The sequence below is a fragment of the Lepidochelys olivacea genome (assembly GCF_965140295.1).
Source record: "Lepidochelys olivacea isolate rLepOli2 genome assembly, chromosome: 15".
NCBI classification, from domain to species: Eukaryota; Metazoa; Chordata; order Testudines; family Cheloniidae; genus Lepidochelys; species Lepidochelys olivacea.
The window spans coordinates 19621249-19648004 of record NC_140425.1 but is presented as its reverse complement, the minus strand read 5'-3'; the positions used below and the strand labels follow the sequence as shown (position 1 = coordinate 19648004).

General features: G+C 42.9%; 1 protein-coding gene across 2 annotated transcripts in view; it reads left to right on the top strand.

Annotated features, from left to right (window-relative positions):
- Positions 1-6529, top strand: part of FBRSL1 (fibrosin like 1) — a 743463-nt gene extending 736934 nt beyond the window's left edge. For both annotated transcript variants that reach the window (XM_084649612.1, XM_084649611.1), the window contains one exon: positions 3546-6529. In XM_084649612.1, coding sequence (XP_084505738.1) covers positions 3546-4779 — 1234 coding nt within the window. In that variant the 3' untranslated portion in view covers positions 4780-6529. The remainder of the gene's footprint in view (positions 1-3545) is intronic.
- The last annotated feature ends 20227 nt before the right edge of the window (positions 6530-26756 follow it).

The window sequence follows — 26756 nt, the reverse complement described above, 5'->3', positions numbered from 1 at the left end:
AGTCAGACCTTCAGGGCAAACTGCAAGGCCTTTCTGTTTACTTGAAACATTTTTGAGCTGGGAGCGTATTGCTGGTACTTCAGGGTGGTAATGACAAAGAGTTGTCATCTGGACGGGATTTGACCTGGTGAGTTTGGAGATGAAAATCTGGCCCAGGGCATTAGTAATGAAGTATTTATGCAGTCCATCTCTCCAGTATTATGTACAGAGGCGAGGTTAAATTCTGACCTCTTACTCTCATGCACTAAAGTCAGGAAGATTGTATAGGAGTAATTGTCCCAGAATCCTAAATAGCATAGAGCTATAGTCTCTGGTACAATTTACAGACGCACATTTTTGAAAGGGGAAGAAGAACTCCTTTGCATATAAATTTAGAGCTTGTCTGCATGGGAAAAAGAATAGGAGTACCTGTGGCACCTTAGAGACTAACATTTATTTGAGCATAAGCTTTCATGAGCTACAACTCACTTCATCGGATGCATACAGTGGGGATATTTATATACACAGAGAACATGAAACAATGGGTGTTACCATACACACTGTAACAAGAGTGATCAGGTAAGGAGAGCGGGCGGGAAAAACCTTCTGTAGTGATGATCAAGGTGGGCCATTTCCAGCAGTTGACAAGAACGTCTGAGGAACAATGTGTGTGTGCGGGGGGAATAAACATGGGGAAATAGTTTTACTTTGTGTAATGACCCATCCACTCCCAGTCTTTATTCAAGCCTAAGTTAATTGTATCCAGTTTGCAAATTAATTCCAATTCAGCAGTCTCTTGTTGGAGTCTGTTTTTCAAGTTTTTTTGTGGAAGAATTGCCACTTTTAGGTCTGTAATCGAGTGACCAAAGAGATTGAAGTGTTCTCCGACTGGTTTTTGAATGTTATAATTCTTGACATCTGATTTGTGTCCATTTATTCTTTTACGTAGAGACTGTTCAGTTTGGCCAATGTACATGGCAGAGGGGCATTGCTGGCATACGATGGCATATATCACATTGGTAGATGTGCAGGTGAACGAGCCTCTGATAGTGTGGCTGATGTGATTAGGCCCTATGATGGTGTCCCCTGAATAGATATGTGGACACAGTTGGCAACGGGCTTTGTTGCAAGGATAGGTTCCTGGGTTAGTGGTTTTGGTGTGTGGTTGCTGGTGAGTATTTGCTTCAGATTGGGGGGCTGTCTGTAGGCAAGGACTGGCCTGTCTCCCAAGATCTGTGAGAGTGATGGGTCGTCGTCCTTCAGGATAGCTTGTAGATCCTTGATGATGCGTTGGAGAGGTTTTAGTTGGGGGCTGAAGGTGATGGCTAGTGACGTTCTGTAATTTTCTTAGGCTTGAATAGAGACTGGGAGTGGATGTGTCATTACACAAAGTAAAACTATTTCCCCATGTTTATCTCACACACACACACACACACACACACACACTGTTCCTCACGCGTTCTTGTCAACTGCTGGAAATGGCCCACCTTGATTATCACTACAAAAGTCCCCCGTCCCCCCCGCCCCGCTCTCCTGCTGGTAGTAGCTCACCTTATCTGATCACTCTCGGTACAGTGTGTATGGTAACACCCATTGTTTCATGTTCTCTGTGTATATAAATCTCCCCACTGTATTTTCTACTGCATGCATCCGATGAAGTGAGCTGTAGCTCACGAAAGCTTTTGCGCAAATAAATTGGTTAGTCTCTAAGGTGCCACAAGTCCTCCTTTTCTTTTTGCCAATACAGACTAACACGGCTGCTACTCTGAAATCTGCATGGGAAGAAATTAAGAAAATTAACTAAAGGTTTGAATTTCAAAGTGCATTAGTTAAAGGGCATTAAACCCCTGTCTGGACATTCATTTCAAAGTAAAGTGGCATTAGGTCACGTTAGCTTAATTCACTTCACTAAAGCGAACAAAGATCACTTTACTTCAGCGTGAGACCATCCAGAAAGGGGTTTAAATTGCTTAAACTTTAAAATTAGGCCAACAACTATGTTGGTCAGAGGTATGAAAGAAACACATGATTGACCCAGCTAAACCAACCTAATCTCCGGTGCAGAGGCGGCTATGTTGCGCAACAGTGTTTGTGTCAATGTAGTTACCATCATTTGGGGAGGCGGTGTTCCTACTCTAATAGAAAAGCCCTTTCTGTCAGCGTAGGCTATGTCTACACTATGGGAGTACGCCATAGGGTCCGTAATGTAGGCAGGCTATTAGTAAATCAGCTTAACTGACCTAAAAACATCACCAGGTGTGTCTACCACAGCATCTAATACCTTTTGCTGAACCAATACCAAAGATTTGCCAAAATTCAGTGCCCTGAAAAATAAGCAAATGGAGAGAAATACTCACAGAACTCCAACAGCACCTGCTAGTTTTCACCATGAGAGTCATTCAGCTCATGACAGTAACCCAACAAAAAGCTTGAGCATCATTAAGTTTCTCACTTGTCTCGTACTTTGCGTTTAGCGCACCTTTTATCCAAAGATCACACTTGGATAAAGGGTGAGCACTTTGAAAAGGGTGAGCATTACTTACTCGTCTCCCCTTTTAGGGATAGGAGCAACTGAGGCACAGTGAAGTTAATTGATTTGCCCAAGGTCAAACAACACATCAGTGGCACAACTGGGAATACAACCCCACTCTCATGCTTCCCATTCCCACTCAAAACACTGGATATCATCCCTGCTTGTGTGCGAGGGTGCTCATTTAGTCAGCACCAGTGCATTAAACTGTCTGTGCCTCAAAGCAGCCCTTTTTGAAAGGCAGTCTGATCTATCCGTTTCATGGGCATATATCTCCAGTGCTTGGGATTTTTTTCTTAGACATCTTAAATAACTGCTGCAATTGCAGCACTGAGCTCAGTTGAACTGAACTAAAGAGGAGATCTCCCTAGGAAAACAAATGTTACCTCATGTTCAGGCTGCTCAAGCCCCAATATAGGAGAGTTTAAGATGGATTTGTTTTAGGAAGAATTTAGTGTAAATGTGCGTAGAACTTGAGACTAAGTTGCCAAAAGATTCAGTGTCTTTGTCTTAGAGGCATGTCACACGGCATCAGTGCAGCCATCGAGGTAACTCAAGCAGATCTTAGAAAATTAATGGCTAGGTAATAAATTATATTTATTGATTGATAGCATCATGATTAATTCCTTGGTTGGCACAGTCTAGAAAAATATTTTTTAAATAATCTGCTGACCCTTTTGGCCCTCCACTAGCCTGTCTCTTAAGGAGACTAAAGTTTAAATGGAGATAAGGTCACCTGTTAAAGGTGACTTTGGTGTTCTCATATTCATGTCCCATTTTGCAAGTCACCAAACAAGTGCACATTTAACATTCTTTGCTCAGGAGTAGCCCATAGCTGGAATAGCCGGCTGCAAGATAGTGCTCAGCATTTAATACTGCTATACCTGCTGCTAGCCAAAGCTGGTAGTCCCTCATTTTCAGAAGGTCTGTGTTGGCCCACAATTTTAATAGTAACATATACTTCTGTTCATCGTTGGCATAGGTGTTTGGTGTAAACGAGCACACACCAACAATAAGGTATTTTCTCTTTAAACAGGGATCTCATGGATAAAAACAGACATTCAAATAGATCCTCACCGGCATCAGCTCCTGTGACCCATCAGATCAGCAACCTCATCCGCAGCAACAGTCAGACCTCCAGCGATCCCATCAGGCAAGTTAGCATTGGTGAAAGGGAAAGGGCCAAAGAACCAGAGAGAGAGCACCCTGACCGACTGAGAGAGCTGCCCATAACAGAACACAAGATAAAAGAGAGCCGTTCCCCCGTGAAGGAAACTCCAAGCCATGATAAGAGACCCTCCGAGGACAACACAAAGCCAGTAATTCAGTCTGTATCTCCCTACAGCAAACCCGCACTAAGCGAGAGCTTGAAACTTAGCAATTTAATGAACAAAGATATAGAGAGAAAGCCAGAGCTTCCAAGTGACCTCCAGAAGATTAAGAATGACATCAAGGTCAAAGAGGAGCGCAAGGAGGACAGTGATGTGCTGGTGGTGGGATCTGAACCTTCACAGCATTCCAGAACAGTGGAACATCCGCCACCACCTTCTTTGCATGGATTACCATTGCCCCATTCTATGGCCGCCACGATGCCTCTCTCCATGAGTAGCGTTCACCAGATGAACAACATGAATGTTCTAGACCGCAGCAGAATGATGACCCCTCTCATGGGCATGAATCCTTTGTCAGGAAGGGAGAGACTGCCACATCCTGGATTTTCTTGGGACCCAGTGAGGGACCCATTGCGAGATGCCTACCGGAGCTTAGATTTGCATCGTCGAATGGACTTCCAGCTCCGGACAGATCCCATCCACAGGTTTCCTACCACCTCTGGATTTTATGACCATGAACGTTCTTACAGAGACAGAGAACCGCACGACTATAACCATGAAAACCTTCTTGAAGCCCGCCGAGAGCAGGAGAGGTTGCGGCAAGTGGAGGAGAGGGAGCGCTTGCACTTACGGGAAGAACTTGAGCGCGCCAGAATGCACCACCTGCACTCGTCCCCTATCGAAAGTCATCTGGCACACATGCCATCGTTCATGCCTCACTTAAGCGGGATGCATTATCCCAGACTCAGTCCATCCACTGCCATGCACAATGGCATCTTAAATAGGAACCCACCAACCGCAGCATTGAGCGCCCCGCCCCCTTTGGTACCAGCAAGCAGTACTAGACCTGCCTCCCCACGCAGGACTACCCCACTCACAAACTCAGAGTCCAGGGACTATTCCCCCTCTAGGAACCCCAAAGAAGTAGAGGCACGATAGTCCCCAACAGGGCGAATTTTAAACTTGGCTGTATATAGAACAACAAAAATCTTTTACAAAATGCACTGCTGTAACCCTTTTTTTTTTTTTTTTAAATGTAAAATTTATAGAAGTTAAGCACAGTTCCATAAATAATGGGGGTCCGGGGTTTCAAACTTTCCAACAAGAAGGTTGCTAAGAATGGGAATTTAATATATATAGGTATTGATTTTTTTTATTTTATTTTTGTTTCTGTGCTAAAATTAGTTATTAAAAATATCAAGTTTGTACATTTTTTCCCAAATGTGAGAAACATTTTTAATGGATTTGTATTTTTTTTAATTTTGTGCTCGTTATTCACTTAAAAAAAGAGAAATTTTGCTTTTAGTTAAATTTGCATTTAAAATGCCTCAGATCCTTAAGAAAATTACCCAGGGTTTCTTAAAGTATTATTTATGGAAATACTGTAGTTTCTTACAGTCCACTGTGAGGTTCCCTAACTGAGGCCAATCGATCACTTATCTTGGTACTTTGGAACCGAAGTTACAGATATATATTAAAATATTATTATTAATAATAATAATGTACAAAACTGTTTGTTTTTTGCCTTATAATATTATGCAGAAATTTAAGAGGAATTTTTTTTGACTTCTTGTTTTAAACAAAACAAAACAAAGAAAACAAACTGTAAATATTCTGTTAATATAAATGTACACCAATATTAAATTCTTAACATAGGTAGACTTTATAAAAAAAAAAAAGGTTTCTAGAACCACTCTGGTTATTTGTTAACATGGTTACAACTCATTCTTGTCACAGTCAGAAATACACACTCAGAAAGCTAAGTGCAGCATATATACTTCAACTATGCAAGAACTTGGAGGCAGGTCTTAGTGGATGTTGGGGGGAGGAAGATTTTAAAAAAAAAAACCCAAAAAAACAAAACAACTTGCAACTCTGGAGACAGAATGGAAATGGCATGTGAACAGAAAGAAGGATGCTTGTGTTTAACAAAAAAAAAAAAGAGAGCGAGAGAGACTGCATTTTTTTTGTACAAACACAAGGGACAGTTCACCAAGGAGAGAGACGCTCCTGGGAGGAGATTATGGTTTCCTACTTTTCAAGATGGCAAAGACAGATGGAACTGGCACAGTACCCATGCGGCAGACCCTTTCTTTAATTTTTTTTTCTTTTTTCCTTTTTTTTTTCTTTTTTCCTTTTTTTTGTGTGTGTGTGCGTGTGTGTGTGCGTGCGTGTGTGTTGTGGGCAGGCTCGCTGGCAAGCAAGGACAATTTTCCGTGGACCCCTTGTGCTAATTGTGCAGTGTTCTTATTGGAATCTGTATACAAGACAAAGTAGAATTTTAGGAGTGCAAAAAAAAAAAAAAGTCTAATGGTTGATTTAAAAAAAAGAAATTCTGATGTATTATCTATAGTACATGAAGACCATAAGCAAATGTTTGTTGCAGTGTGGTTCTGCCTTGAACTGGCTTTTTGGAATGATTTTTATTTTTTATTTCAAATTTTACTTTTCATTCATATGTAAATTTTGCCATGTTTTACTTGCTGTACCATTTCCCCCTCCTTTATTTTATTTTTCAGTATCCATGTTTTATATATCCTGGGCTTTTACTCTCTAGTTAATTCAGCCATCTGCTACTATTTTCTTTCCTTGACTCTGTATCTCGTTTCCCTCCCTCCCCCTCCCAACCTCCCCCCTGCACCCCTGTAATTTTAAACATTCAGTTTCCTTGTAGATCAATGAAGATAAATACAACATTGATTTTGGATGAAAAAAGGTAGTTGAGTGTTTGTGTGTCATAGCCAGTCCTCTTGACTTTGAGGCTAATGGTTTATCGACAGATTTGCTGAGCCCTTTAATACCAGTCGTGCTTCAGGTGCTTTGATGGCCCAGCCACCCTGTGATGAAGAGGTTGAGGGGTTTGTTTAAAATCCTTCCCTGATTAGCATCCCCTTACCCTAAGAACCTTGCCCATTGGCCAAGGATTTAGCTCTTAGCACTTCAGACACAATATCAAAGGTATCAGAATGAAGATCTTGGACAGCTGCTAGAATAGCTGCGGTGTGTGAAACAGCTCAAATTGTACTCTGTTGCAGAGAGTGGCACTTCCTCATACACAAGCCGTAATTACAAGTTCTCGATGTCTCTGTAGCACATACAGGTTTATGCCACCTTTTGGGGTTGGGGGGGGGGAATAGAAATGCAGTTGTTTCATGGGCAACAGCTTGCTTAAAGAACAATGCTGCTGGCATAGCTCTGGGGAGAATGGGAAGGTTACAGCCCCGAAGCTCAGTTCGCCACATGCATTTTCATGTATTTCCCCCTTAGGCTGATAGAAGACATCTGCAGGAAGTGGGGGTACTCTGAATTCCCCTGTCCTCCTTCCTATCAATAACTAGCTGATTTAACAGTGGGCAATGTTGTTTTAACAGCATGTTACAGCTTCTGTTTTTAAGTTTGTGTGTGACTAAATTACCCAGTGTTTAAAAAAAAAAAAAAAAAAGTGATCTTTAGGCTGATGTGAAAGGAGACAAAATAAAATAGGCATTAAAAATCAGCACCTGCTACCCCACCAGAAATTGGAGAAACGTATAACACGTGGTGGAAGTGAAAAGTGTCTTGGCCTCAGCACAAAGAACTATTAGTAATCTTGGCTCATGGATAATGTTGGCATTGATATTCTCTTCCACCCCCATTGTGCAATGGGCCATCTTGTTTGACAACACTTTTACAGTAGAGCCCGAGGCAAACTCAGCATGTTACAACCTTAGTGTCCATTAAAAAGATCGTATAGCTATATCTTTTGAATGCTCAGAACTGTCAACAAGAATGGAGTGTGTATGCAATCCAGTTAAAAGCCTACTGTACAGTAATAGTCCATGTAATACCTAATAAGTGGGCATTAATTTAGTGGCCAGCTACAATAGAATTCCTGAAGAATTCATCATGAATGGTATTCAATCTGTCACAACAGCAAAGGAAGTCCGTGATTTGCCGTTTACTGTATTGTGAAGCATTATATGAAAGTGTAACAGCAATGGTTCATTAACGCTGCACCACCGTGGAATTCCTATGGAATTATACAGTACTGTTCAACTTCCGTAGCAAAACGGTTCATCATGATTAATCATCTTATTACACTAAACAGAGAAACAAACTAACTCAGCTTTACTCCTTTAGCTACCCCAGTTGAACCTGCTCTTACTAAGAGGGGAGTACTACACAGATCTTTCTGCTTGTTCGCAATTTCTGCTTCATTTATGCTCTTTCAGTTTCCCACCCCCATTTTTGATTCTTCCATTTTCAGCCATCATCTGGGAGATCTTTCCCCACTCGCTGGTAGAGGTGGGACTTAGTGGAAAAACAGCAGTGGTATTGACAGCTGCTGAAGGAAGTGCGTGGAATTCAGCAATCTCATTGCTTTCACTTGAAGGTCTATTTTCACGAAGAAGCTACAGAAAGAATAAGGAGAGGGAAATAGGCTCTTGTCTACATTAACTCTACTTTTATCTGAGACATCAGGAGCATTTAGGTACCAACTGGAATACAGTTGGTTTCCTGACATGAGGTTTATAATTATGAATGTACTAGCTTCTGTTCATAAACAGTTACTGCAACTGGTACCTGTTTTTTTAATTGAACAGTCAAATAATGAAAAACTGTACTGATTATCCATCTGATGGGCTGGGTGGAGACAGTGGATTATAGGCTAAAGCTAATTCCTAAAACAACAGGGGATTGTAGGAATCCCCAAAGTTACGTGGCAAAAAAATAAGCATTAAAGAATTTGACAATAAGGTAGATCTGCTGCTCCCTTACCTAAAGAACAAACATCTAGGGAGCATCCACATTAACTTAAAAGAGTAAAACAAAAAGTTTGTTCCCTCTAGGAATCCTCAGTTGTCCAGGCTGTCACAGCAGGAATTCTCAGATTTTGAATATGCATCTCATTATTATTAATTAGTTTACAGAAGGAGCAAAAGAACGAAATTAGAGAAGCCAAAATAAGCAGAAATGGAATGTCCCAACAGTTTAGGAAGGAAAGGCAGACCCCAGCACTCAAGAGTCATGTCAGGCTTTTGATCAGAGAGTCTTACATCCATCTCCTAGGTCAACCTCATGTCTGAACCAGCCGGGGGAAAATGAACAAATTATGAGTCAGACTCCTTGAGTTAGACAAAAGCGGATGCCTGTTCTAGGGAAAAAAGGGACAAAGGGAAATCAAGAGCACATTTTCATCAACTTACACTGAACAAGAAAAACAGAGGAACTCTGATAGCTCCTTTAGAAAAGTTCATTTTGCCAAAGCCACAAGAATATAGATATGACAATACTGTATGAACCCACCCCTATTCCGCGACTAGCCAGCATGTGAATTCAGACCTCCCAATCTAGGTCATGTGCCTCAATCAGACCACATTATTTCCCCTGAGAACTTAGACGCTAATCTCCGTAGCAGACTGGGCCTGTAGAATTCTACTGAGTGAAGGGTAGGGAAGCTTAAAACTCTCCGATAAAGTCAGTTAGTTGTGATAGCTTTCCTGAGAAGTAGCTGGCACTCAGGGGGAGCCTTTAGCTAAACCCAAAATAGACTAATTATATAGTCTGTTGTGCTGGCCTTGAGGTTTCTAATGCATTTAGGTGTAGCCAGCAAATACACAGTCTCTCACATACACTATTTCCTATAGCAATTAATGCATTTGTGAAAGGGATGTGTTCTTTCTTCCTTCACCCTTTATTCCTAAGGAACTACCTCCATTCACATGGATCCAACTATCGACTTTCTGCTGATGGCTCAGATGTCTTAACTCTGTCTCTATGCAATAGCACATATCCAACTTTCTCTCTGCGAGGTCATCCTGGATGGCCGACTGAATACAAACATGCCCTAACACAAGCACCTTAATTCTTCCTCTCTACATAGCGGCACGCACCACCATTTTATTCCCATAATCATAACTTAGGCTCCTACACTTGGGATCATGCTTTGTATTTCTCTCTTCGTCCCACGCAGCCAGATTCTCTCCAAAGCTTGTCACCACTTCTTTCATATTTTAAAAATCTGGCTCTTCCTTTGTGCCAACTGCCGAAATAATAAAATAAAATTTTTAAAAAGCACTGGTCCATGCTCTAGTTATCCCCTGCCTTGATTCCCGCAGCCTCCTTCATACACACTTGCCTTCCAGCCAGAACACTAAAGCTATCTCCCTGGCTCATCTGGCAGTTGGTACTTAAGAACGGCCATCCTGGGTCAGACGAATGGTCCATCTAGCCCAGTATCCTGTCTTCCAACAGTAGCCAATGCCAGGTGCTTTAGAGGGAACGAACACAACAGGTAATCAAGTGATTCATCCCCTGTCACCAATTCCCAGCTTCTGACAAACAGAGGTGAGGGACACCATCCCTGCCCATCCTGACTAATAGTCATTGAGGGACCTATCATCCAGCCCCTGCCCACAACTTTAGTCCCTCAATGACTCCTCACCCCGTGCCCCCATCTCAAATCCACACTGCCCATCGGTGCCATCAAAGAACCTGTTTATTTCCAGCCTTGCATCTTATTTCTTAAGCTCCCTCTTCACTCTGCCACCATCACAATGTTTGCTGCCACCCTTGTTTCCTTCTCCCATCCCTTCTAGGTGCCTTCTTCCTTGTTGTCCCCTGTGCATGCTGCCACCTCCCACTCCTAAGGGGCCAGGCCCAGACCCTGTCCTCATTTAAATCCCTCCGAACCTCTCATCTTTCACAAGGCACACACACATGAGCCCATATCAATCCGATGCCTCTGTGCCAATAGAACAAGATTAAAGAAGACCTAAGTTAACAAACACCGCCTTCTGGGTCTCCAAGGGCAGCTTCTCTTATCTATCTTGCTGTATGTGCCATTTAGATTGGCAGCTCCTTAAATTTTATCTCATACAGGACTGAGCACATTGTCACTTAATTTTTTTAATACTGTTATTTATGCATGGGCTGATTCAGTATAAAACTTATAAAATACATGTAACTTTGAGGGAGGAGAGGCAACCATGTAGAATCTACCTTTTGTATTAATTTTGAGAGGCTTTGCAGCCACTCATTGAAGGAAGCAATCCCTTTTTACTCTCGATTGCCTTCAAAGAGAGGGACAAATTGTATATTCTCTTGAGTCAGAAATAGCTACGTGAGCCTCCCCCCAAGCCTTACCTGTTGGAAGTAGAGTGATCCTTTCCCTTGCAAGAGTGAAGCTTAATACAAAAGGAAATGCTTGACATTCCCATGATCTTCAATAAATTCACACTGCTAATTCCAGCCCCTGATTTGGAAAGCAACCTCTTGCTATGTGACAGATGTAATATCCTTTTCAATGCTTCACAGAAGAGCTGCTGATAGGACACTTGCTTTGAATTCTCAGCAGAATGCATGGAGCACAGGGAATGAGGATTTTTGATTGCTGTATTGTTATTCCTTATTATTGTCCATGGGATCTCTATAGTGCTTGATGCAGGCCCACCCATGAATCAAGGTCAAGTATCCAAATTTCTTAGGTGAAATTGATTATCCCCTTACACTATCACCTCACTTGTTTGGGTTTTTAAAGGCAGGTTTCTTTTTGTGGGTCGGGAGGCGTTTAACCTGGGAAATAAAGGTAAGTCAGATTTTAGCAAGTGGATTTACGAGATATGCACACATTTTCTGAAGGTATTAGCCCTGACATTAGCTCTCAGATAGCATCAACATCTATCTACCTCCTAAGGAACAATATGGTAGGTGATGGATTCCGCTTTTAACAGAGTTATTGAAGGCCAAGGTAACACTCCATATCAAGTTAGCTCCTTCCTGCCCCTGTCCCTCCTGAAAGATATCCGAGCACTGAAGTGTCATCCCCCTACTGAGTTCACAATCCTTTCAAACCACAGAAATCAATATTTCATCTGGAAGATGCCATCTCTGCTAACACTGTGTGACATGAAATAGAAGAAATAAAAGCCTGGGGACCGGGGGACTCTATAAATTACAGATTTACAAGCCTAATTTACATACTTCCATTGCTGAACATAATGAAAAAGCAAACAGTGGTCTGAGCATAATCCACAAAATTCTCCCCCTTTCAAGGTAACCTGCAGCAGAAAAAAAGGGGTTATCCTTCATTGCCTTTGATCCCTGCCGTTGAAAGAGCAATCTGCGCAGAAGTGGCTAAGACACCTCTTTGTAGGTGTTGGCAAGGCAATTTATTTGTCTTCTTGCAAGGCCCTTCTACTCCATTAATCATCCCTAATTGCAGTATTTATCATCAACCACCCTCTGTTTTCTTCCTTATTTAACTAGGACATATCAAAATAGTGATATGCAGGATTGTCCCACTAAATGGCCACTAAGAAACAAGTCCCGAGATGCAGCCTCTTTCAGCAGGGGAAGTGTACTCATTTTTACTCTTGAAGCTAGCTTGCATGATTTACAGAGCTTAACCATTCAGACAGCAGGTAACCAGTCGCCTGGCACAGATGGATATCGTCTAGCTTTGGTAGACATCATGAAAGGGTGCACAGGTAGGTAAGATGAGAAAATGGATGCCCCACTCTTCTCCATCAATGTCGTTCCCCACACCGGCTATCCACCTGTGGATCCATATGTACATGCGGGGAACAGCTGGTTCAAGGGCTGGGGTGGAAGTAAGGGGTGCTTACTAAGAGTTTTGAAGAGGGTTGGGTGTCAACATGTGACTGGTCCAGAGATAAGAGGTCCTCTATTCACACATGCACTTTGCCACCCATCATTGTTTTCATGAGTTCCTTCAAGTGGCTACTCTGCAAGAGAACTTTACAAAAGCCAGGCCAAGGCCATGAAACTTTGAAAGAAAGCAGCCTTCCTCCAGCAGAGATCATGGAACTGCATTGAGGCTAGGGAGGTCCACAGCTGATGAGGTGGCAAAGAGCACCTGCAGGGTTTCAGGATGGGAGAAGGTGGCCTCCCCTCTACTCTCTTCACCTGCCCCAACAGAATAATTTCAAGAAAAGCACACTTTTCCTTCCTCTCAACCCCTATCCCTTCATTAGGTTTTTCCATCTGGAAGCGGGAGCCTGGTTATCTCCTCTGCCTTTTACAAATACCAGAACAGTGGTACACACTGAGATCAAGAACATTTTCAAACTGGGGCCTCTAACGATAAGCAAATAAAGTAAAGTTACCCCTATGTCAATAGCTAGCTCTTATCCAGCATTTTTATTTCCTGGATCTCTAAGCACTTTATGAAGTAAATATCATCATCCCCATTTTGCAGCTGGGAAAAACAAATATAGGCACCTCGTAGGTTGCCGGATTTTCAGGTGTTGAATGCCCACTGAAATCAGTTCAGAAACAAGGCCACTTCTATTTGTTCACTATCAGGTACCCTAGTTGGAAAATTTGGAGCTAGGTGACTTGCCCAAGGTCATACAGGAAGGCAGTGGCAGTGCGGGAAACTGACCCCAGATTTCTTCAGGCATAGGTGTATATTTTATCCACAAAACCCTCATTCTTTTCCTAAAATGAGAAAGGTACTTTGTCTATTTACACATCCCCTGCCACACACAACAGGTCAGGAAAAGACTTAGTCCTCTCTTCTCAATTGTGAGCTACCTGAGGTGTTCATGTGAGAATAGCCCAGGCTGTATTTCAGTGTTTACATAACCAATGAAAGAGAGGATCTTCACCCATACCTGTCATGTCTGTTTACTTTGCTTCTTAATGAGAATGGCGGGACACGTTTTTGATTGTATTCGTTGTGCTCAAAACTGAGGGGGCTTGCTCTCTACAAACGAGGCTTTTTGGTTTTTGTTTTGCTACTTGAAACTTTTGCTTTGTCAGCAGTTTCAAGTAGATGACACAGAAGGGCTTGGATCTCCCTCCTCTGCCCCGTGGGATCCATGTTACTGTGGTGGTGAGCAGCCTGCTGACAAATGTCACAAGGATTACAAGCTAGGGCAGAGACAGCTGGAGCGCCAACTCCTGAGGGACGTTTCCCAGCTTTGCTCTTGACAGCAGGTTCACTTAAAGTAAAAATTAAAGGAAAATATTTTGTATGCTAAGCCAGTACAACCTCAAGACGTCAATCAGAAAAATAGAGTTTGAGATGTTGTTTGGTTTCATTGCTCAAAACATTTCGTTCATAGTGTTTATATTGGGTGCAATTTTATTTTGCCTCAGAAACTCTTTTCTTAAGAGCTATCCTCAGAGAAGGCTTTGCACAAACACAAAAATCTTGCTTTGGGAGGGAAATGGGCTTAAATGGTCTCAGCAAAGGAGCCATAAGTTCTGGGAGCTGGGTGAATTGTGACCAGGTCTCAGGGTGGCATGACCCCCTCTCTTTATGACTAGATGGGAGTTGAGATCCTGTAACTTTTTTTCCGTTGTAGCATGGGGTCAACTGCTCCTTTCTCACGCCTAACACACATCAAGTAAGATACTTTCTTCTAGAGTGGATCTCAGCCTGGGGTCTGTGGACCACAAAACCTTTCTTGGTGGTTTGTTGGGTTAGAGAACCAGGCAGGGGGGCATTATGCTTCTTGGAGGGGGAGGAAGATGATGTTTAAGAGCATCTGGTTTGTAGAAGGAAAATTGATGGAAAACTGACCTAAAGCATTTCAGGCCCCTTCCTGAAAGTAAGATTATTTCCCTCCTCCCCCAGTATTTACCATCTGCTAATAATGCCATGCCTGCATCTAAGAATGTACCCAACATCTTGTGTAAAGGCTACCACAGCGAGCACTTGACCAGTGCGTAATTTCTAATGAAAGAAGTGCCAGGGCTCAAACAATCAGGTGCTGGGACTCAAGCAACATTTTTTACTTTCATAACTGAGGCAGCAAGCCCAGAGGTGCCAGGGCTATGAACTGCCAAGCCCCTAGAGGTGCCAGGGCTCACCCCTGGCAAGCCCTGGGACAAATTAAGCATGCACTTGACCCAAATGTATTAATCCAGTCAGATAAAGGAAACCGTGCGGTCATCTCTCTGTGTCAGCAAAGAAATATGAGAGAGACACAATCAAAGAGGTTTCTCACCTCATAAATGTTCATACTTACACCAGAGACCACTAAAGAGATCATCTGCCTTCTTAAACTAATGAGAATGCTGATGGACATCATTGCTCTGAGAAAAGTAATATGCAGGTACAGTCAGGAGGGAGAAGAACAAAACCATGGGGAGTTTGTAGGGGTTACAAAACTAGGAGCTATTTAAAAAAGTTTCTGAGAAATTCAAAATATCCAGAAAAAAGAAAAGGAGGACTTGTGGCACCTTAGAGACTAACAAATTTATTTGAGCATAAGCTTTCGTGAGCTACAGCTCACTTCATCGGAGCTGTAGCTTACAAATGCTTATGCTCAAATAAATTTGTTAGTCTCTAAGGTGCCACAAGTACTCCTTTTCTTTTTGCAGATACAGACTAACTTGGCTGCTATTCTGAAAAAAATATCCAGAGCACATCCCCAACAGATTGCAGTTTTAAGAGTAGTCATATCCGGGCCCTATTGCCTTAATACGAATAATATTAAGTCTTTTGTTTTAAAAGCAACCTCTATCCTCATTATATATTAAACTGATAGCAACAAAAGTTTAAAATCAGAGAGACAATCTAGCTGGATTGACAGTCTAGCCTTGATTCTCCAGCTGGAATTGGGGTTTCTGAAACTGTTTGGACATCCAAGGAATTGTCCATGAATTATTTACATCTTGTGGGGAGAGCTCTAAAGCTCATATACAAATCAGAATTCCCCAAAACTCAGGTGTGAACTATTCTGGGACAGTTTATTGACCCACTTTCTAAATTTAAACCTTAAGCCCTATCTATCACAAGTGATATTCAGCCTACTGATCAACATAGGCTTTGTCCTACACATCAGGACAGTGGGCTACCCAGCCTTCAACAGTGACGCATCTCCTTGATGTTGCAAACCAATGTGAAGGGCAAAAAAAAAACCCCACCCAGAACTCACCTAGGCAATTATACAGTATTGAGGCATCATGTGACAAAGGCAATTATACAGTATTGAGACATCATGTGACAAAGATACTGGACATTTTTTGCTCCCTGCAGTGGATGAGCTCATTGGATTACCTCACAGAGCCCTTCAAGCAAGGCATGGCCAAAAATGTGCCTCTGAACTCACTAATGAATTGGTTTAATTGTCTGCCAAACCTGAGAGCAGCCAAAAGCAACAAATTAAAGTTTATGATCCTGTGGTCTCATTTACAAGGGGATAATACAGAAACTGTTTATTCAGTGAGGTGTTTGAGTGAGCTGGGAGAAAATTACAGCCACTCTATAGTATATAATAAAAAATTACTTTTAATGGGAAACACTGATGGTTATTTTGCTCCATTAACTTGCTCTGTTGTTTCAGTCTGGCTGACTGTCAACTCAGCAGGCCTGGTGGTGGTGATCACCAGAGTGGGAGACTGGCTTGACCGCCACAATGGCTCAGAACAACTTCACACTGTAAAAAGAGAGCTTCAAAATCTGAATGGCAGGAACACGGATACTGTTCTGTGGAGGAGGACTGGTGGGAAGAGATGGCAGTCCACCTGATAAAGAAGGGGAAGATCATCTTAGGACACTGACTCTCCAACCTAGAGAGGAGGACTTTAAATTAGGTCAGGTGACAAAACCCCACATGTAAGTATAAAAAAAGGTGACCTACACGGAAGTCAGGAAGTTGCGGTGGCGGGGGGGTGGGCAGGAAATGGCAAATTACAATAACGGCATAGGAGGAACAAGGGAAAACAGTGTGGGAATCTATTCAACATATTAGATGTTGATAAAGAAATGCAAGGAGTGTGGGGAATAAGCGGGAAGAACTGGATATCTTAGTACACATACAAAATGAGGTTGTTATTGGCATCACAGAGACTTGGTGGTTGATGCAACACCTCCTCCCTTTTGGACCTCTCCTTTCTGAACAAGCTCTACCCTTCAATATCAATATTCCAGACATGGGATTTATCCCACCAAGTATTTATACATTTGAGGTCCAGAAGGAGGTGAGAAGCAGACCAGTTGAAAGTCACTGGGTAAAAATAAAAGGGGGTGGTGAAAACAGGGGCAATGTCCTCATAGGGGTCTACTATGGACCACCAAATCAGGAAGAGGAGTTGGATGAGGCATTTACAGAACAAACAACAAATATCCCAAACACAAGACCTGATAGTAATGGGGGACTTAACTACCCAGACCTGTGCTGGAAAAGTAATACAGCAAAACACAAAATGTTCAATAAGTTCTTGGAATGCATTGGGGACAAATTCTTGTTGTGGGAAGGAGAAGGAAGTAATTTGGGGGGAGGCAACCATTTTAGATTTGATTCAGACTAACAAGGAGGAATTAGTTGTGAATGAGAAGATAGAATGCCACTTGGGAAAGTGATCATGAAATGATACACTTCATTATTCTAAGGAACGAAAAGAGTGAGAGCAGTGGAATAAGGACTATGGACTTCATAAAAGCAGAGTTTAACCAACTCAGAGAACAGGTAGGTAAGGTCCCATGGGAAGAAAACCCAAGGGAAAAAGGAGTTCAGAAGATCTAGAACTTTCTCAAAGAGACAATATTAAAAGGTACAACTTTAAACGATCCCAATGCCAAGAAAAGATAGGAAGAACAGTAAGAGGAGCTCTTTAATTACCTGAAAATCAAAAAGGAATACAATAAAAAGTGGAAACATGGACAAATTGCTAAGCAGAAGTACAAGACAATAGGAAATAAGAAGAGGTTCTATAAATACATGCCTAATAAGAGAAAGATGAAGGAATGTGTATGTTTACTACTTAGCAGGAAAGAACCAGTGACATCAAGAAGGCTGGGGTGTTTAATGACTATTTTGCTTCAGTCTTTCTCAAAACAGACCCAATTTACTGAGACTGATCAGGAATAACACAGATGGCAATGAAGATTTAACATTTTTGTTGCCCTGCGGAGGGAGAAATCATCGTTTCTAAACAATGATTATCACTTTCTTAATGGCGATGGGAGTGCTCTTGCACAAACAGGCTATTGAACAAAATGCCTAGATCTGACAAGTCCTCATTCACAGTGGGATACGGGTCCCTTAATGTGACTCTCAGGACTGGGAGTCCCCCGTTTTAATAGTGGTGGTGGTGATCAATTGGCTCCATGGCTTATTTCCTAAAATGGGCTCTCAGTGGAGAGGTGAGAGAAAGCTACGGTGGTGCAGGAAAGCTACAGTAATAGGCCAATCTTTCTGCAAAGAGATGGGGCCTGTGTGAATGGGCTCAGCAGCTGTCTGAACTTGTTTCTCTATGAAGGCAGCTGAAAGGGAAAGAGAAGGGGGAGGAGAAAATAAACAAAGAAAAAAATGGATCCCTCCCTAGTCAGATGTTTCCCTTTATTTCACTGTTTTTAATGTAAGGTTATCAGGTCTAACATCACACTTCTAACAAATCAAAACATTTCAGAGCTAGCATTATGTGGGATGCTCTGAGGTCGAGCCCACAGCTGTAAACTCATTAGTCTTGTCTTTTGTGAGAGAAGAAAGACTCCACATGCCCCTCTCACCCCCTTTCCCGTAATTAAAATTAAAGTATTTCCTGGCCAAAAGTCATTCCTACATTCATTCATCTCCATTCTTTTCTGTTTGGATAAACCACGCTCCAGTACTCAGAGGGTGTTATGTACACAAACTATAAACTCTTAACAGTCATGCAGTGTATTATGACTGGCTGAGCAGGCTCTAAAAAGTGGTTCTTGGCAACACTGTCATGTAGTTCGGGCTCATCAGTCATATGCAATTAGATATTAGAAACACTTGACGGAATATACTGGAGGAGAACAGCACTAGGGGAGATTAGGAATTTACGAGAGAAGAGGCAAACAAAGACTATTGCTCTGCGCAGAAACTGCCATTACAAAAACAAGTGGTCCAGCATGAGGCTTGTTTGCATGCGGAGTTCTACAAGATACTCACATGTTTAGAATTTAGGTGTGGCTCTCTGAGACTACAGGTCTCATCAGATAATGCTCTGTCTCAAGTCAGGTGGTCACTTTTGACCCTCATCTTTAATAAAGACACATGTTACTATGGACATAACAAGCCTCTATCTTGAACTGAGCAACTTTTGTGTAGAGCAAAGTGGAGAAATGCATGCTGGGATCTTCATATTAAAGGTGACAAAGGCAGCTGCAATCTGCTGTGTTTTACGCATCTTAGGCTTGAGAAGCCCTGCCAAATAACTAGCGTTTCCCTCACATTGCTACTGTGACAAGCCAGTCTCTACAAGTGAGACCTCTAACATTACTGGACTTGGACAGACTTTTCCATACTAAAAGAAAAAAAAACGGCAGCCACCCACCTTAGTGAATGCTGTGTATTTGCAGAAGGGGGAAGCCATTGTACTGTCTGAGAAACCAGTTACTCACTCCACGGAACACATTTCCCTCTGGCAAAAGTTTTATGCACAGCCATTTTATCCATGTTGCAGGTCTCTAACAAGCGTTTGGCCTCCTTTAGACCATGTGAGTATGGGGAAGTGTTCCCGCAGGGGGGATTTTCCATTTAAAAGAAAAGGAGGAGTATTTTAAAAAATCCAAACCTATTTTCTAGAAGGCCTCCAATTCTTATATCCACAAATAATTGCAGGAATTTTAGAGCCCAGAGAATGTTTAAATACCCTGATTCTGTCTGTAGATCAGATAGATGTCCAAGGGCTATAAAATGCACCAACAATTACTGAAAGGCACAAGCATGAGGGCACAAAAATATGGAGCTGTCCTGAAGCTCTAGAGAATCAGGGCTTTAGGATTCTAGGCACAAACATTATTAAGTGGTGCAGAAATGGACAAAGGAAATGCAGTAGATGTAATCTGCCTGGATGTCAGCAAGGCATTTGATACAGTTCCACATGGGAAATTATTAGTGAAACTGGGGATTAATATGAGACCTGAAAGGTGGATAAGGAACTGGTTAAAGGGAAGACTACAACAGTTCATGCTGAAAGGTGAACTGTCAGGCCTGAGGGAGGTTACTAGTGGAGTTCCTCAGGGATCGGTCTTAGGAGCAATCTTATTTAACAGTTTTATTATTGACCTTGGCACAAGGATTGGGCTAATAAAATGTGCTGGTGACAAAAAGTTAGGAGGTACTGCCAATACAGAGGAGGACCAGAATATCATCGAGAAGATCTGGATGAGCTTGAAACTGGAGGAATAGAAATGGGGTGAAATTTAATAGTGCAAAGTGCAAGGTCATGCATTTAGGAACTAACAACAAGAATTTTCGCTATAATCTAGGGACTTATTGATTGGAAGTGGCAGAGGAGGAGAAAGACCTGGGTCTATTGGTTGCAGGATGACTGAGCCGTCAATGTGATGTGGCCATGAAAAAGACTAATGGAGTCCTAGGATGCATCAGGAGAGGTATTTCCAATAGAGACAGGGAAGTATTAGTACCATTATCCAAGGCACTGATGAGACCTCATCTGGAATACTATGTGCAACTCTGGTGTCCAGTGTTTAAGAAAGATGAATTCAAACTGGAAGGTGCAGAGAAGGGCTACTAGAATGATCCGAGGAATGGAAAACCTACCTTATGACAGCCAAAGAGCAAAAGAAGGCTGATTGCTCTCTAGAAATATATCAGAGGGATAAATACCAGGGAGGGAGAGGAGTTATTTATGCTAAGCGCCAATGCAGACACAAGAAAAAATTCATATAAACTAGCCATCAACAAGTTTCGGCTCAAAATTAGATGAAGATTTCTAACCATCAGAGGAGTGACGTTCTGGAACAGTCTTCCAAGGGGAGCAGTGGGGGCAAAAAATCTAACTGGCTTCAAGACTGCGCTTGATGAGTTTATAGAGGGGATGGTATGATGGGACTGCCTACAATGGCATGTGGCCCATCAGCAACTACCAGTAGCAAAAATCCCCGAAGGCTGGAGACGGGACAAAGGTTGGGGAGGGCTCTGAGTTACTACAGAGAATTCTTTCCCAGGTATCCGCCAGGTGGGTCTTGCCCACATGCTCAGGGTCTAACTGATTGTCATATTTTGGGGTTGGGAAGGAATTTCCCCCCGGGTCAGATTGGCAGAGACTCTGGTTTTTTTGTTTTTTTTTTAACCTTCCTCTGCAGCATGGGGCACAGGTCACTTGCAGGTTTAAACTAGTGTAAATGGTGAATTCTCTGTAACTTGAAATCTTTAAACCATGATTTGAGGATTTCAGTAACTCAGCCAAAGGGTATGGGCCTGTTACAAGAGTGGGTAGGTGAGGGTCTGTGGTCTGCAATGTGCAGGAGGTCAGACTAGATGAGCATGATGGTCTCTTCTGACCTTAAAGTCTATGAGTCTATAAATGGCATTCTCCTAATGCAACCTGAAAATGACTTGGCTGCACCACACATTTAGGGTCGGAGGACTAGACTAGTTAGTGGTGTGACTGGTCCAATCTTACAAAAAGATGAACAGCATAATTTTTTCCCCTCCCTCCTCTTTATACACATTGTCCAATTCCAGACAGCCAAAGGATGAGCACTGTAGTAGCCAGTCATAATTTTTTTTAAAAGAGGTTAATCCAGCACCAGTTTAACCACCAATCTGCTTCTGAGGATTCTCCCGCATGTATAAATATTGACTTCTTCTCTGAATATGCTCAGTTGCATTCTCTTACATCACGTGTAAGAGAGAGAGAGACTGACTTTGACTTCTTACTCTGTCCCAGTCAAGAAGTTTTGCTAAAGACCTTGTCTCTGTCGGAACAGTACCCTGCAAGCTTTGGCTCCTGAACAGGAAGTGCCAGAGAATACTATAAAAGAAAAGGAGTACTTGTGGCACCTTAGAGACTAACCAATTTATTTGAGCATAAGCTTTCGTGAGCTACAGCTCACTTCATTGGATGTATTCAGTGGAAAATACAGTGACCAAAAACTCATTTTGATTTGAATGGAGCCCTTAGTCTGCTTCTGCATCTACTTTAGCAGTAGACTAGCCAAAGTGCAGCACACATTAAATTAGGCCCTCTGCCTCCTGATAACGCAGAACTGCATGACACTTGTTGCCTACTTCATAGACATTTATTAATACTTCCCACTTCTATAAGGCTTTCCATCCATAATTTAATTTGAAGAGTCTCACAACACCCTGTGAGATAGAGAAGGGATACGGAGAGCGCATTTCAACACACCCTGAGATGCAGCAGTTGTTAAATTGATCTTTACTCTACACAACAGTTTTGAAACAGGAAGTGAAGGGTGGGGGGGAACCCATTGTATCCAGTTGAAACGTCTGGGTGTATTTTAGCTAAGCAGAAGGACATTATCCCAAGAAGTAATTTGGCCAGGTCCCCAGGGACAAGCTCCGCCACCACCTGATAAAGAGTGCTGCACACTAATGCCAGGACTTCAGAGAGAGAGAGTGTGCATCCAGCAGCACAGAGCCCTCAAACTCCATGCTGGATCACTGGTTCAACAGCAAATCAGAGGGAAGACTGCAATCTGCTGAGTCACCACCGCCACTTTCTACAGCACAGCAGTAATGGTTCTTGCAGATCTCCTGTGCAAATACTGAAACAGACCCACATGACTTAGCTTATGAAATTACATGGGATTGTAGCACAAGAAGGGACAACAGGCCACTTGCCCTTACCTTTTGTGACAGGGCAAGGCCAGATAGCTGTAGATGGAGATAGATATATTAGCTCCAGGCTAAACAAATCCCTGGTACCAGGATAAGTGAAATGGCAGCTGCTCCAGGTCAATTAAGACACCTGGGGCCAATTAAGAACTTTCCAGAAGGCTAGGTTGATTGGGACACCTGAAGCCAATCAGGGGCTGGCTGAAACTAGTTAATAGCCTCCCAGTTAGTCAGGTGGGGGTGCATGTCAGGAGCTGTGGGAAGAAGTTGTGCTGTTGGAGAGGCTGAGTAGTACACACCATACTGGGTACAAGGAAGGCGGCCCTGAGGTAAGGGTGAAGTGGAGCTTGAGGAAGTGAGGGCTGCTGTGGGGGAAGTGGCCCAGGGAATTGTACGTGTCATGTTTCTAAAAGGTCAGCTACCATAGCTGATACTATTAGGGTCCCTGGGCTGGAGCCCGGAGTAGAGGGTGGGCCTAGGCTCCCTCTGCCCTCCCCCCCACCTTTGGCCCCTGATTAATCACTGAGACAACAGAGACTGTGCAAGGAAGGATAACTTCTCCTCACCTCCCTCGCTGGCTTATGATGAAAATGGCTCAGTAGACTGTGACCCTTGTCCCTAGAGAGAGAAGGGTTACGTGGAGGGTCACAGTGAGCCTCTGAGGCTAGCGAAATCTGCCAGGAAACGTGGGTCCCACGTTGGCAAGGACAGAGCTTTGCCACACTTTCCAAACTGTTGTGGTCACACTGTCCCCTCTACCTGGCTGCTATTAAAGAGAATAGGCTAGGTCTCATGTGCAATGTTTTGAGTAATTATTGCCTTTCTGTAAATTTCAGGTGCTAGACAGAATAAATAAAAACAAGGTGCGCTCACCGTCTGGTGACCATCTTCCCAAGGCCAGTTCAGACTGTGCAGTTACTTTTTTTTTTTTTTTTTTGGGGGGGGGGGGGTTTGAGAGACAATGCATGGTGATCGTTGCATCAGCTCCAGAACTTCAAGTTGGAAGCACAAATTACTGAACCCTTGGCAGAAAATGTCAAATTGTGGGGAATGTGGCTGTCTTATCTTTGAGCTTTGCTGCATCTGGGGCACAGCCAAGGGTTCCTTCTTCCTCCTTTTCACTTGAGGAAACCACAATCTGCTAGTGCCCTAGCTCTCTTCCACCTTCCTGTCCCTGGATATGTTCCCCATCCCTACCCACAGTTACTAAGAGAGTAATTTAGGGCAAGTTGAGGATGGAGTACAGGTTATACACTTAGCCTGAGCAACTCTGCTTGAATGAGAGCCCTGACTTTTTTCTTCAATGGTATTTCATTATATAAATCTTGTACATTCAGCCATCAGGGATTCATTTCAATGGGTTTTCTAGAGCGCTAATAGGGTGCGGTAATACATTCATCTCTTCTAACTTGCCTCTGCTCTCTCAAATAGAGGCATAAGTGGGCTTCTCCAAGCACATGTGATTGCAAATAGATACTGAAGTTGTCTTGAATCACTTGTTAACCGGCCCACCAATTTAGTGCATTATTAAATTGGGGAGAGGAAGAGAGCAGCATTCTCCTAGAGAAGAAAACACAATCTCTCATCAGAGAAGAGCAATTCCCCCTCATCATTGCACTCCAAAGAAAGGCTTTAATGAGCCATTTACACCTGAGAGTGACAGTTTTAAGTCTGTCTTTTATACTTCTGAACAATCCTCATGCTCAGAGATTCCAATTTTTACTCTATGTAACAGGACACAACAGATTTTACTTAGCGCCATATAGGAATGGTTAATTCTCATTTGCACCTTCAAGAGTGCAGTTGAGAGCCTACTTCGTATACCCTATACATCAGAATTGGATCTATGGTTAATAGCAGGCTTTGGGATGTGTCTGGTTAAACACTGAGCTGGTGCAATTAATGCCGAAGAACCCAGTCCTATCCTCACTGAAGTCTATGGGAGTTTTGGCATTCTATCTAGAGTCTTTTAGAGACAAATGTACACAGGATTGGGCTGCAGGTATGAATTCAGCTATCACATAGTAAGGACCCATCAGTGGATGCCACTTGCTGCAAGAAGAAACAAATCTGGTGATGTTTTCTCTGTCATTTTAAATAGAAAAATATCCTTACTTGCTTCCTGAACAAGAGATGCAGAAGTTAGAATGTATTTGCTTAAGGAGTTAAACAGCTGGAAAAAACTTCTTCAGTTGCCTACCTTACCCAAGTCCTGTGACAATCATTTCAGTATGTCTTGGAACCTAAGAGCTGTGACATGGTGAGAAAATGCCGCCCTAACAGGTTGGGAGGCTGTGTGTACCCCACCCACCTGACCTGTCAGTCAGGCATGCTAGGAAGGCAGGTTTTACAAGGAGGAAGCTGCGGTACTCAAGACAGGAAACACTGAGAAGGGAGTAACTAGCATAGGTCCTGGAACAGCAGGAGGATCCTTCCTGCTAGAAGCCTGCCAGCTCTAGGAGTTCCGCAATCCCAGGGTAAGGTACGGAGGGGCTGATGCAGCAACCCAAAAACTCCAGCAAGGCACACCCGAAACAAGGTGGTGCCTCAGGCATTTTTTTGTTTGGCCAGGTTATCTACCCCAGGAAGGACTTGGTTTGTGTTGCCCTGAACTTTTGTTTTCCCTCCCTCCCTTCCCCCAAAGTAAAGTAAGCAGGCCCACAAGGGTGGGGCCACGACCACAACTAAGTCTGTGGCTTGTACTAGACCAACCACCAACCCTGAGGTGGAAACTCCAGCCCAGCTAGTAAGATGTCCTCTTTTTACAAGAGTGATTTTAGGTGTTAGAGGAGACTAGAAGTCAGGAACCTGGATTCTGGTTCCCGGCTGCAATGGTGACTGTGAGAAAACTAATTACTTTGTGCCTCAATTTCCTCATCTGCAAAACGGGGATAATACCACCTACTTCACGGGGATATTGTGGAGCTTCATTAGTGTTTGCAAGCATTATATAAATGCAAAGCTAACATAGGATTTGCCATCCTGGCTACCACTGTTCTATTAAGTTTGATATCCTGCCTACTGGAACATTTAGGCATCCATAAATATCAGTAGTAGCCACAGTATGTCATCTCTTGCATGTAAGAGTTGTGTTTAGGGCTGGCTGCCTAGCGTGTGGCCATGCAGGGCATCTGAGTTTGGGCAGCATGCTGAGTCCTGGCTGGGGAGCGAATGCTGCACATTTCTCTCTTAGTCCTATTGCCTGGCTGAAACAACAGTGCTAATGAGCTCCAAAGGGAGCTGAATCAAACCCTCCTTGCTGGAGGCAACAATCTTTGAGGGAGGGAGGCTAAGAGGAAGGGAGAATAAGAAGGTTAGGTTCCAGGAAGCTTCCTTGGGATGTAAACGTTGTGCCTTAACGGAACAGCAATATTCACTATACTTGGAACGTTACATACAATATATTAGCAGGGTGCAAGGGCCTAACAGAGGAGGCTGAAGATGGGCAGGCAAGCCCAATAGGGTCAGTGTGTGTGCACATACCTTAAGGAGGTGTGGATGGATTTTTTTTTAAATAAATCCTCACTTCCTTATTTTCAGTCGTACCCATTCCCTTTGCAGGTAGGTTCCCCTTGCTCTTAAGTTCGTGTGTTTTGTTTTCCCTTCTTCCCTTGGGGATGCCAAAGCATTGTAGGCTCTGAACCAGACTTTGCTGCAGGAAAGAAAAAACATGTTTTCTTTGCTGCAATGGTCCATATACACATCACAATTCTACATGCTACTTTGCAAGAGCTTCTAACTATTGTTCTTAGGACTGCAGAAAACACTATCAAGGCTGATACACCCCAAAATTAACCAGCCTTAAAAGGGAATCTGATCTTTGTTTGTGAGATATTTTAAAAGAACAATCTTCTTTTAAAGTCGGACTAAAATCCCAGCTCTCAGCAGGGAGCCAACTCATCACCAATCAACCCAAACACATGGTTTATTGCAGCCACATGCCTGTGTGAGATGTGCATGTCACAGTGTCCCTCCATTCCATTCCTATCAAATACTACATCAATGGGACTACAAACAAGAATTTAGTTGATGTAACCTGCTTACCTGATGCCAATATATGGGATCTTAAGAAATGCCTCAGGCCCTGCCTAAATTATGGAATTTAACTACATTGATTGCTGTTAGGTAACAATTCCTTAATGCAGACAAGGCCTTTGATTAGATGATTCATAAGAACAGAGGCACACCTTCCTGGCCACGCGCTCATGCATGCACCCACCCCTGTGATCACAAAAATCCAGAACCCTTGTATTGAATTCTCAAGGTAAGCTCCCAAATGAATCTATCAGTTTGGCTACACCATCATGTAGGAGTGAAATAGACCTTTTCAGAAGGTGATGTAGCACAGGGCCATTTCCAAGCAGTTTGTGCTGGATGTTG